General features: G+C 43.5%; 1 protein-coding gene across 2 annotated transcripts in view; it reads right to left on the reverse strand.

Annotated features, from left to right (window-relative positions):
- The window catches only part of DCAF13 (DDB1 and CUL4 associated factor 13), a 383,567-nt gene that overhangs the window by 112,710 nt on the left and 258,199 nt on the right, over nt 1-12,658 (reverse strand). For both annotated transcript variants that reach the window (XM_078686899.1, XM_078686900.1), the window contains exon 8: nt 298-462. In XM_078686899.1, the coding sequence (XP_078543025.1) occupies nt 298-462 (165 nt within the window). The remainder of the gene's footprint in view (nt 1-297; nt 463-12,658) is intronic.

Here is a 12,658-nt window from a genome sequence, read left to right on the forward strand (position 1 = left end):
CAGGCTCAGAAGTATCCCTGGGGGTTTAGGTAGAGCAGAAAACATTTTCCAGAAATCAAATTTCCCAAAGATCGACCTTATTAAGAAACCACAACGCGCAATTAACACAAATGTCCTGTCATAAATAAATCATCAAAGAGTGAAGAGGAGAGGTGATTCATCGTTCTTTTAATGGTCCGTGGAGCGCGAGCCCCCTCGCGCCACGCCAGGGGAGCCCATTGATTGCGAGCGTTAATGAGGGAGAGCGGAACCCTTTTGAATTTCAAAAAAAGATGACGTGTTCGACAAAGCACTGACCTGCTGTGACCTTTGTCTGCGGGGAAGATGCGAATAGATTTATCAAAGCTCGCAGACACAAACTCCTTCCCGGTGGGAGAATAGTCGACGTCCAGCACTGCAGACACGTGGTCCATGTGCACCATGATGGGGTTGTCAAGGAAGCGCATGTCAAAGGTGTACAGGCTGCCAAAAGAAAGAAAGAGTACAGCAATTAAGAAAATCCCACTTGGTAAACAAAACAACACTTAATTGGACCACAGAGGCAACACGGGAAAAGTTATTAATGTGCGGTGCATTTGGCTTCACTTTAGCTGATGTAGCCTAAATATACTGACTTTCAACCCTCACTATCAACTGTGCTACTCCGCACTGGAGCCGCCACACCCCAACCTCCACGCCTTTCACCTCCACGATTTCATTTAAAAAGGCGTTGCGTTAACATATACCTATGCAAAACATATATCGTGACTTTCCTAGTTGTGAAAGTTCCATGCCTACATCTGGAAAATACAGGATTTACTTAATTTCGCTAGCGTTTGTCAGTCAGCCCTGCTTCTTTGTTTGCAGCCTGTCTGCAATGGGGAAAACGCGCATTTCCAAATTACTTTTTCTTCACATGGAAACTTACATTTGTGGAAATCTATTTCAGTGTCACTAAAACCTCAAGTCAATTCGGTGGTGGCGACATGATTCTTTCAGCTCCGAAAAATAAAAAAGATCAGCCGGATGCTTACACAGCCAGCCTTGACCCAGGTAGTGATGGCCTTGGTGTGGTCTCATTTAGACTACGCCAACGCCATCTACCGGGGCCTCCCTGCGACCCTTAGCAGGCGTCTGCAGATGGCTCATAATCAGGCTGCAAGACTCATATATCGCCTCCCGCGCTGGCAATCCGCCACACCTCTAATGAGGCAACTTCACTGGCTCCCTATTACTCAGCGTGTCATCTTCAAAGTTGCCTGTATGGCTTTTAAGGCTCTGCATACTCGTAGTCCAAAATTCATCCAAGATCTCTTACCTAGATACACCCCCTCTCGCAGTTTACGTTCTGCTTCGCAAATTCTTCTCTCTGTCCCCCGGTTCAAGTTTCAACGCAAGGGTGGGAGAAGATTCGCCACCCTTGCTCCTAAACTGTGGAATTCCCTTCCCTTGGAAATCCGTTCTTCCCCTACTCTGCTCTCGTTTAGAAAGATTTTGAAGACCTGGCTGTTTGTCCAATCCTCTGTCTAATTATATTTCTTTTTCCTCTGCTTATCTTTCATTCATTTAGCTCCTGTTGGTCAGCGCCATGAAACCCTCGGGTGTGCGAGCGCTATATAAAACTTTGATAAGATTTATAAGTGTATCCACCACAGGTGCCCTTAGAATCCCACGCCCCAAGTGAACATAGTTTGGCTTTTACCACTTCTAAGCAAGATACATGTCTATGCTCTTTAAAAATCGTTAACATTTATTGTAAGGCCACAGTGGCTCAACAAAAGTAGTGTTAAGACCCTCTCATTTTTATTAATTACATAGGTTTGATTCAAACTTGTGCGGGGGCCATCTCCATGGAGCTATGCTAAGCAAGTTAGGTGGTCATAAACATTAACTCAGCTATGCCTCTATGGGAGCAGGTTATCTTGAACCCCCTGGGTAACGCCCCCCATCCATTTGGGTGATTGGCAGGCCTCGGACCCCAGTCCTGGTCACTGGCAAAAATCTTGCTGAGCTTCTCTTCTTCGCACAGCCCGACTGGCTGCTTGACAGTTGGTAGTTTTGGGGGCCTGGAGCTACCCTTGTAGTCCATTTCCATGTGATTTAGAGCTTGAGTCTTAAGGTTTTTTTTTGGGGGGGGGGGGGGGGGGTCTGCTTGCTTTTGAAGTGCCCTCTCTCTGCCTGCCCTGCTCTTCCACTAGGAAGCAGTCTGTCACAGCTGGAGTAATTCCAACTTTAATAGTAGGGCAACAAAGGCCATGGAAGTGACTAGAAGTTCACACCAGGATGTCAGCACATAACACACGCATTGCACAGAACTACAGCTCCCATGTATTGTACCATTCGCAGGCACACATACACCCAGCACATGTGTAACACGTATGGTGCATATCTATAAAGTGGTACATGTAATGTGCAAAACTATAAGATAGCTTTGAAGTTTTAGTTGCACATAGTTGCATAATGGTAATTGTACGTTATGACTTTTAAAAATATACTTTAAACAACAAAATGATTTTGCCAAGACTATAGGAGTGGGTACTAGTGTCACATATGCTACGGGCCTCATATACATATGAAGGTGTGCAAGCATGACTATATGCATGGTCTTTAAATGTGTCTATGTTTTATCTTTATACACAGGCTTTTTTAGAAAACTGGATTTTTAGTCTGTTTTTGTGCAGCTCGGTCGTCCCAAAAATGGCAGGATGTTTTACAGGAAAGGATAGAGTAAATTACACATAACTAAAAAGATATAAAGCACTCAGGAACGCAAGGAGGATTCATTGGTCATAAATACATTGCTTCTTTTTTCAACTCATAATTACTCAAACGTGATGCAGAAAAAAGAACAGAGAAAGTGAACACAAAGACTAACACAGGTTAGATGTTGCATAGACATTTTCAACACTAAAGCCATTTGTGACACTTGTATATAGACCTAAAACCTAAAACTAAGCACAATAATATAATAAAGCTCTTGAACAGAGTCCACATAAGAATGATTTAATTAAGGTCTCCCATTGCCCATAGCCATCACAGGTCTCTTCTCTCCAAAGCAGGAGGGTGTTTTACACTCATGCTGGTGTTTAAGCAGGGGACAACACTTTACATAGGGAAAAGGGAATCAATGGAAGGACAGGAGTTTGTATGAAATGAGCAATATACAAAGGGTGACGGAAAACCAAGCAAGGGGTGATATTGGAAAAATAAAACAGCAGGATACGGCTTTGGTGCTGATATTCCTTGGCAGCGCACCAGGGCAACCTCAGAATATGTATAGCGGAGCTTGGGACTGGGACAGTGTGGTAAGCGAAAAAGTGCTGGATAGAAGAGGGAAAGGGAAGAGAAGGAAAAAGGTATAGGGAAAGGCACAAAAATGGCAAAAAAATGAGGGTGGTGAAGTCATCCTTAATAAGTAACTCCACTTAACTCCCATATCTGAATGGGTGGCCTTAATGCGGTAAGAAACTCTATTCATGTGTAAGACTAGAACACTCGCGTGGTTCATACGCCTCCAAAGTTTAACCTCTTACTACTCACAATGAATTCAAAGCACAGACATGTACCATCTTTCAGACTCCTTTTGGAGAGGAAGCCTACTCAAAAATCATAAGGTGGGAGTCTTGGTGTTCTCGGCACTTGCAAGTTCTGCTTCTGCTTGGGTTGCAGTATACAGAACCTCTGTGTCCACAACATTCCCACACTAAAGTCCTCTTGTCTGTACAACGTCCTGTCTGCTCTTGTCATCCGCTTTTTGCCTTGCCATCGTCTGCTTCATTTTCTGGGGGGAGCACTTCCTACCCCCATTCCTTCATGCAAAAAGAATAGTTTCTTACACGTCAGCGCAGTTTTGGAGCTTAAAGAAGTTTCTGGATTCACTGTGCTGTGCATTATTCTGCCATCCAGTGGTTGGGGTCTGGAATTGTAGTATTTCTTATCTCTTTTTTTTTGTTGGTGGGCGTCGGCATAGTACCATTTAGTGCCCTTCTGTGAAGTCGACTGGCTTCCTCCGGAAGCTCCCACCTTTGGTAGCCATCTGCGGATTCTTTTTTTTATTTTTTATTCTCCTCCTTATAGTTCTCTTCCTTGGCGGAGGAGGGTGGGTTCGCTAGTGAATCCAGAAAATTCTTAGAGCTGCAAAACTACACCGACAGCGTGAATCTTTTCTGGATTCACTATGCTGTGCATAGACTTTGTGCGACAAATGCAAAAACTTTTTAGCAGTTTGCTAGTCTTCTGGTGGCTGGGTGAAAGATGATCTTTGGTTTGTAAATAGATGCTGTAAGACCTTTTGTCCTACTTGTGCTTCTTTGTTCATTTGAATGTCCACACGGTAATGTTTGGTGAATTTGTGTACTGAAGACCATGTTGCAGCCATGCAGATGTCTTGAATTGGAGTGTTTACAAGAAATGCAATAGTTGCTCCTTTCTTCCTTGTTGAGTGCGCCCGCTTCGCCCCTTGTAAAGCTTGTCCTGCTTGCTTGGGGCACAACTGTATGGCTTGTGCTATCCATCTTGCAATTGTGCTTTTGGTTACTGGTCTTCCCAGAAAACTTTTTGCAAAGGGTACAAATAACTGTTTTGTTTTTCTGTATTCTTTAGTTTTTTACACGTAATACATGACTGCTCTTCTTGCGTCAAGTGTGTGCAAAGCTCTTTCCGCTTTGTTCGTTGGAGTTTGAAAGAAACTTGGTCTCTGTTTACTCTGATTTATGGGGAATCTTGATACCACCTTTGGTATGGATTGTGGATCTGTCCTCATGACAATCCTATTACTATGTATTTGGAAGTTGGGTTCCTATAGTGTTAGTGCCTGTAGTTTGCTAACTCTGCGTAGGGATATTATTGCAACTAAAAATGCTGTCTTTATTGTAAGCATTTGTAGCGTTGCTTTGTGTAGTGGGTCGAAAGGTGTTTTCATCATTTGTACTAGAACTATGTTCAGATTCCATGTTGGTACCATTTTTGGTGGTGCAATTCTTTTTGCTCCTTCTAGGAACCGTTTGACCACAAGTGAGGTGAAGAAACTCTTCCCTGGTTCTCCTCTTGTATACGCGACAATTGCTGCTAAGTGTACTTCTAGTGATGTAAAACATAATTTACTTTGTAGTAAATGTGTCCGGTATTTTAGCACTGTTCATTCCTTTGTAATCTTTCTTGAAAGACGCCTTTTAAGACCCCATTGTGTGTATCTTTGCCATTTCGCTGTATAACATTTTCTTGTTGTTGGTTTCCTAGCTTCTCTTAGACCAGCCATTGTGCTTTCTGGTAGTTTGAGATGTGCGAATTCTAAGTCTTCAGGAGCCATGCCTATAGGCCTAAGCTCTCTGGTTCTGGATGAAGCACTTTCCCGTTTTGCATTGTTAGCAAATCTTTCATTTTGGAAGTCTGGGCATTGTCCCTTGCAAAATTTCCATTAGTTCAGAGAACCAAGTCTGTCTGGCCCACTGTGGTGCAATGAGAATCGTTTTCATTTTGCGGATTCTGCATTTGCTGATCACCTTGTTCAGTAATGGTATTGGGGGAAAAGCGTACGCAAATATCCCTGACCAGTCTATCCACAGCGCATTCCCTAGGGACTGGTTGCAAGGTCGCCTGAATACAAAGTTTTGGCATTTTGCATTATGGGGTGTTGCAAATAGTTATATTGGGGTGTCCCCCATTTTTTTAACATTCTTTACACTTCTGTTTGATTCAGTTCCTACTCGTAGGATGATGTTTGCCTGCTCAGTCTGTCTGCTTCTATATTGTCCTTCCCTGGTAGGTGTATTGCTAACATGTCTATTTGTCTTGGGATTGCCCATCTCCAAATTTCTTGAGCTAGAGTTGAGTGCTACAGACGGATTGCCTCCTTGTTTGTTTATGTAAAACATTGTTGTAGTGTTGTCTGTTTGTATCATCACCCTTTTCCCATAGAGCTCTTTCTGAAAGGCTTTTAAGGTTAAGAACACAGATTTTAGTTCCAAGATATTGATGTGTTTCACCGCATCCTGTGGTGCCCACAATCCCCTTACTTTGAGATTGCTGATGTGTCCTCCCCATCCCATTAGGAAAACACACAAGGTGATGGACGGAATGTTGCACAATGGCAAAACATTCATCCCAGTCACAGATCTGGGTTTAATCCATCGTTATTTTGCTCACCAAGCCACCCCAGTTCAGACATGGCCATATGCAAATCAGTCTTGACCCTGTGCCTCATGGGAACAGTCCAGCCCGAACTGCCAAGCCAGGTCTTCCCTGGACTGTAATCAAGCATCCTAGGACCGGTTTCTGGCTATCAGCTGTCTTCACCCAGGATAGCTTGACTCCAGTGGCTTAGTGAGCACAGGACCCACGTCTGGGCATACCCTTTCCACATAGGGTGAACAGCAAAACACAAAAGATGAGGGATGGAAAGTTGCACAATGGCAAAACATTCACCCCAGTCACAGATCTGGGTTTAATCCATCGTTATTTTGCTCACCAAGCCACCCCAGTCCTTATTAGGGACGCATCTGTTGTTATGGTCACTGTTGGGAGTTGGTGGTGTAAAAAGTCTTGTTCCGATTACTAACATTAGTAAAACAATGGTTATATACGGCAATATTTGTGGAACTGTAGTTTCAAACTGCTATCTGTTTTTTCTCTCCTGTGTTTTTCTTTAGGAAAGAATCTAGGTTTTTTTGTGAATACTCATCCTACACAATGGAATCATAAAGTATGGTAGGATGTATCACTATTATTAATTTAATTTTTGACTACACCGTTTGGTCGTTGTTTTTTGCAGTAGTGTGATCTCCGGTTCTGAAGAAAGCCATAGGTTCTTTTACCAAGAATGGCTGAAACATGTAGACCTGTTTAACCAACTGATGATAGTTATTTTGACAAACTATCTACACTCTGTTTTTAGTTTTGACACTGTGATAAGCACCTAATAAAGTTATCTTTGTTATCATGGTAGCCAATTTTAAATTGCACTTTTGACTTTTCTTTTACATTTAGTATCACTGCAAAAACTGTTTTTCAGCACCACAGATCCTACAATCATGGCTTAATCCATCACTGGTGGTTTGTTTTAGGATAGCTCTCGATTTTACAAGGTGAGCTGTCCTATTAAGTACTGGTCTTTCAAAATCCCAGATGATGAAGTTCCGTCATTTGGTGGGCTGATGGGATTCCTTTCCAGCCTAGCACAGGTTAAGTAGTTATAGGTTCTGATTTTGCCGTTTATCACCTTTTTTGCCAGACTAGTAGTATCCTTTTTGTTTCTGTATACTGTAGATTGGGGATAGTATACTACTTAGTCTATAAAAAACTTTCCCTTGGACCCCCTATTAACTGTGTGTATTATATCGTGTAAAAAGTCTCCCCTTTGCTATGTTTGTCTTGCTCCACCATGCCGTCTCTTGATGAACTGTTTGTTACAACTTCTAGATCCTCCCAACTCCCTGTAGCATGTGACCATTGTGTTTGGAGCCATTCCTGAAATGGTCTCATGTGTAGACGAAGGTTGGGAACTAAATGAATGCATGAGTCCATCATTCCTAGTGATCTCCCTACTGTCATCACTGTCAGATGATGCCCTCTCTGGTATAGATGAGTCTCCTTCAATAGAGCTTGTCTCCTTTTCTCGCTTGGGAATGCTTTCCCTAACACAGTGTTTATTTCTGCCCCTAAGAACACCTTTATGAGTCCTGGGTCTATTGATTACTTTTCCCAGTGTGTGGAGGAACCGAGATGCAATAGTGTCTCTATCACGTGTTGTATATGCTATTTGCATAGGCTGTAAGAGTTTGCTCTTACCAACAAGTTGTCTAAATAGGGGTAAACATGAATTCCTTGCCTTCTGAGATGTGCTGCTACTGCTGCCTGGCACTTTGTGAACACCATTGGTGCTGATTTTAGACCCAAAGTGAGTACTTTGAATTGGAAGTGTCGTTTGTCCACGACAAATATTAACATTCTTTTGTGTTTTTTGTTCATCGTGATGTGTAAATACACATCCTTGAAGTCTATTGTTGCCATGTAATCTCCCTTTTGTAATTGAGGTAACACCTCTTGTAGTGTAGTCATCTTGAATTTTTGTGTTTTTATAAACTGGTTTAGAAACCTTAGGTCTAATATTGGCCTTAATGTTACATCCACTTTTGGAATTAGGAAGTATGTTGAATATACTCTGTTGCTCTTTTCTCTGTGTGGTACGTGCTCTATTGCTATTTTTCCTGAAGCTCCTGCATCTCTTGGACTAAGTGAGTTAATTCTTCTTTTGAATGTGTCCTTTGCTTTGGCCTCCTGTGTGGAGGCTGTTTCGTTAACTCTGTGCAGTAACCGTACTGTATTATGTTACAAATCCATTTGTCTGTGGTTATTTCCTTCCATTTTTGTAGGAAAAATCTTAGTCTGCCTCCTACTGGGGTGGTATGTTGAAGGAACTGTAAACTGGTTTTCTTTTGTTTTTTTACAGGCTTCTTTTTTGTGTGTACTCTCACTGTTGTTGCTTGTAAGTGTACCTTTTTGTGAGTGTAGTCACTTTGTAGAGGTTTGTTGTCCACCTCTTTGTGGCTGACATCTGTCACGGGGACGCCCTCGAAAGGAAGCTCTTCCTTGGTATTGCCAGCTTTGTTGCTGTCCCTGTGGTGTGCCCTGGTTTCCAGCTTGGTATGTTTGTTAGTAACCTTGATGTGAGGTAGCAGGTTGGTGTGTACCTCTCCCCGCCGGTCTCCTTGATGGTGTGCCTCTATGCATGCCTCTGAACAGCAGAGCCCCCATGGATCTTGCAGTTTCGTTGTCCTTTTTTAGTTGATTTAGCTTTTTTATCAACCACACTTCCAAACAATTGTTTCCCATTGAATGATGAGTTGATGGTGTTGCTTTGCACTTCTGGCTTGAAGCCTGAGATTCTAAGCCATGCGTTCCTCCTTTCAGTGATGCCAATCATCATTTGCCTGCTTGATGTTTCAGCAGCATCAGGCGCTGATTTCAAACATGTATTTGCAATGTTTTCACCCTCTTCTACCAGGTGGCTAGCTCCTTTCTGGAATTGTTCTGGTAGATTTGTTAACAGGAAAAGCAGAAGGAAAAACAGACACCATGGTATTCACCCAAATTGAGAGAACTTAAACAAAAATACAAGAAATTAGAGAGAGCCTGGAGGAAAGACTATAATTCCGAAAAAAACAGATATACAGAGAGGCTATTAAATTGTATCAATCGGAAATAAAAAGAACGCAAGCCCAATTTTTTGAGGCGAAAATAACAGCAGCAGCGAATACACCAAGGGAAATATTTCAAATCACAAAAAAACGTACTAGTTGCCCGGTGCCAGATCTTCCCTCAGATTCCGCACAGGCAAGATGCGATAAACTCGCAGAGTTTTTTATTACATTTTTTCTTAGATATTTACAACTCATTCCCTCAAAGTATAAGCACAGACTAGCGGGACCAGGAAATAGATCCCGAGTGGCTCTATTCCCCGTTTGGAAGATCTTCCAACTTTGGACTTGGCCACATTATCACAGCTCTTTGCGCAGGTCAAATCGGATCCCCTTTAGACCCGGTTCCCCTTCATAAACTTCGCAAAGTAGAAGAAACTATTCTCCCAGTTCTGCTGGAGGTACTTAATTCCTCGCTATCCAGTGGCCAGGTACCTCTGGCATGGAAACATACTATGATAAAAACTCTCTTGAAAAAGACCAACCTTGACCCAGAGGTATGGAGTAACTATCGCCCGGCCTCCCTGCTTCCCGGGACCAGCAAAATACTTGAGAAATATGTAAATAAACTCCTCTCAGAACACCCAGAGAATCACTCGCTTCTGCATACCACCCAGACAGGATTACGACCTAACAATGGGGCACAGACAGCATTGCTAGCAGTAGTGGAGAAATCCAGGAAAATCCTTGATCAGGGAGGGACAGTGGTAGTCATCCTACTTGACCTAAGCTCCGCATTTAATACGGTCAATTATAACATCTTATTTGACAGGCTCAGAATGGTGGAAGTCTCAGGCAAGGCCATGACATGGATTAAATCTTTACTGAAAGCCAGAGTATTCCAGGTGTTCGAGGGGAATTACACCTTCAAATGTCTGCCACTCGCGTGTGGAGTCCCCCAGGGCTCATCATTGAGCCCACCCTTTTTAGGTCTCGGCCTGCCAATGCGCTTGCGCATTGCTGGCGGAGATTATAGTAAGGGCAAAAGAACAGTCTACCAACGGCGGATCACGCACAGTTCATGTGAGACATGCGCGTGCACGAGGCCAGCCACGTCACACCACCATCTGTGCCTCACATCAGACTTCAAAGGCTATCCCCCCCCAATCACACTTCAAAGGCTGCCGCTCCCCACCCCCCGCATGCTCATCGCACACCAGCACTCTTCAAAGGAATGCGCTCCTGAACTTGCTGGCCTCGCTCTGGTGAGCCTTTATTTACTTGTTTAACACGTGTTGCTGCTTTTCTCCCCCATCCACCACTTCTCCATGTTGTTCCCTTCGCTCCCACCTCTCCGTTCTTGCTGGTTTTATTTGATTGCAATAGCTTCATTCGCGATTGCTAGTAAAGGTCTCCTTTTTGTGCCCTTGCACTAGTGTTTTTATTATTTTAACATGCTTCTTTTTTATTTTTAATGTGTTATATGTCGAATTGTTGCAGTTTCCTTGCTCTCCTTCGCGTGCCGACGCTCCCTTCAAATACCTGCCCCCCCTCGCAGTTCACTTGCTCTCACCCCATCCATTGCTTCTTGCACCCTGGCTTTAGTTTGTTTATTTTTTTCTATTCCCTTCTCGGGCGCTCTATTGCTCACCAAAGCACCCACGTGATTGCACTTTCTCACTCCCTGATCGCCACCACTCTCGCTTGCTTTCCTTAATTTTTTTTTTATAGACTTCCTAGCTATCCTTGCACAACATACCAGCAAGCCACTCATTCCGCCTCAGCCCGTTTGTTTCCTGTCAATAGTCATTAGGGCGGATTTAAAAATGTGTGTAAACCGGTTTGGCATTGCAGGGAAAGGCACAGAAGAGAGCTAGCAACACAGAGGCTGTCTTGCAGCTACAAATTAAAGCCATCTGGGGGGAAACAGTTTATTATCATAGGAGGACCTTCAAATACGTGCATTCTGGATATGCGCTGAACCAAAACCTCTCTCATATTTGATTTTATAACACGTTGCTCCAACTATAATACTAATAATGTGATGCACTAAGGTGAAACACGTGCGTGTGTTACAGAAATAAACACATGCTTACATTTTCAAAAACACCTTTGCTGCAATGATTTAAAGCCCAGCTGTTTTCATGGGTCCGCACGTGGACGGACTCTTAACACCCGCGCCTCAACTTTTCCACTTTATTTGTTGGCTCTCCCTCCAGACAGGGATGATATGTCTAGCCCAGGGCTTTCCTTTTAAAACGCTCGGCTGTCGGGTGTTAGTGCAATTGAAATAAACCAAGACTATACTTCCCAGAATGCATTGCGTCATAAAATCAAAGTCAAGGGATATTATATGGATAACCAAACAGGCTGGTTCCCACGACTAAAGCGGTGAATCTAAGTATGGTGGCTTGTACGAGGCTTGAAACAATTATTGCAAAGAAAAGCTCAGTTCTTAGAGCGCGCTCTAAAGTGTGCTGAATAAGGTCCAGCATGTGTTTAATTTTATTTATTAGGTGCAATCATGAAATCCGGTGATACTCCTTGCCACGAAGATGGCCCTCTGAAGGTGCAGCTGCAGTAAGAATATTGTGTAACTCCATGACGCCAAGAACTTAGCAGTCTTGTGCTCAATTGTGGCTTAATTGTGCATTCTGGGAGTTGTAGTCCTGGTTCATATCAGTTGGTCCTTTTAAGCTAAAATTCATGAAAACAAGGATCTGTTAAAGGAAAGCCATGAACTGGATCGTTGCTTCGTCTGTGGCATGGAGTCGTCCAGTAATCTTAAGCATGGTCATTACTAAGACATCTAGAACAGGGTTCTCTTTTAAACTCTTAAAAATTTGGCTGTAGGTCGGATGCCGGTTAGCACAGTTATTTGAAAGGACGTACTCATTCTCAGTAAGCCCAGCCTTACATGTCTCCTGTGTGGAATAAGATTTTGAAAGCCTCAGGCCATTCCCCGCTTTCACCAAGTTGTATCTGCCACCACACCCATTCGATTTCCTCTGACCCGACAAGTTGTGTTTTGACTGCTAGTCCCACACATGGCCTTTGCAAAGTGAACAAAACAGGTATATGATGACCCAGTTAAAGAGCTTGTCACACTTCTATCCCGTCCTGGCTGTATGCCCAGGTCGTGCCTTCTGGAGCTACAGAGAAACGGCACTGGTGTCTCAAGGCCCAGGACGAGAGCGAGCTGCGCCAGCTTACCTGTAACTGAGCATGGACTGCTGCCGGTGGAGTGGCCACTTATGAAGTGGGGCACAACTGAAATATGGCACTATGCTGCGCCCAGCCAGTTCACTGCCACCACAGATCTGGAAGTGCCGCGTAGGGGCTACTTGAGCTGTATATCGCACTGTCTCATTATAATCAGCCAATGAGAAGCGTGTGAACATGCCTATACACTATATTCATGAAGAAGAGCCCAAATGAGAGCTACCATCCGATTGGCTGATTGCAACTAAGCCTCAGCAGTCTGAACCCGCATTGCAATCAGCCACTCAACACCCTTGCTTTCCCACATTTTTAAGTGTTTTCAA

The sequence above is a fragment of the Lissotriton helveticus genome, chromosome 4_1 (assembly GCF_964261635.1).
Source record: "Lissotriton helveticus chromosome 4_1, aLisHel1.1, whole genome shotgun sequence".
In the NCBI taxonomy this organism is placed as follows: Eukaryota; Metazoa; Chordata; class Amphibia; order Caudata; family Salamandridae; genus Lissotriton; species Lissotriton helveticus.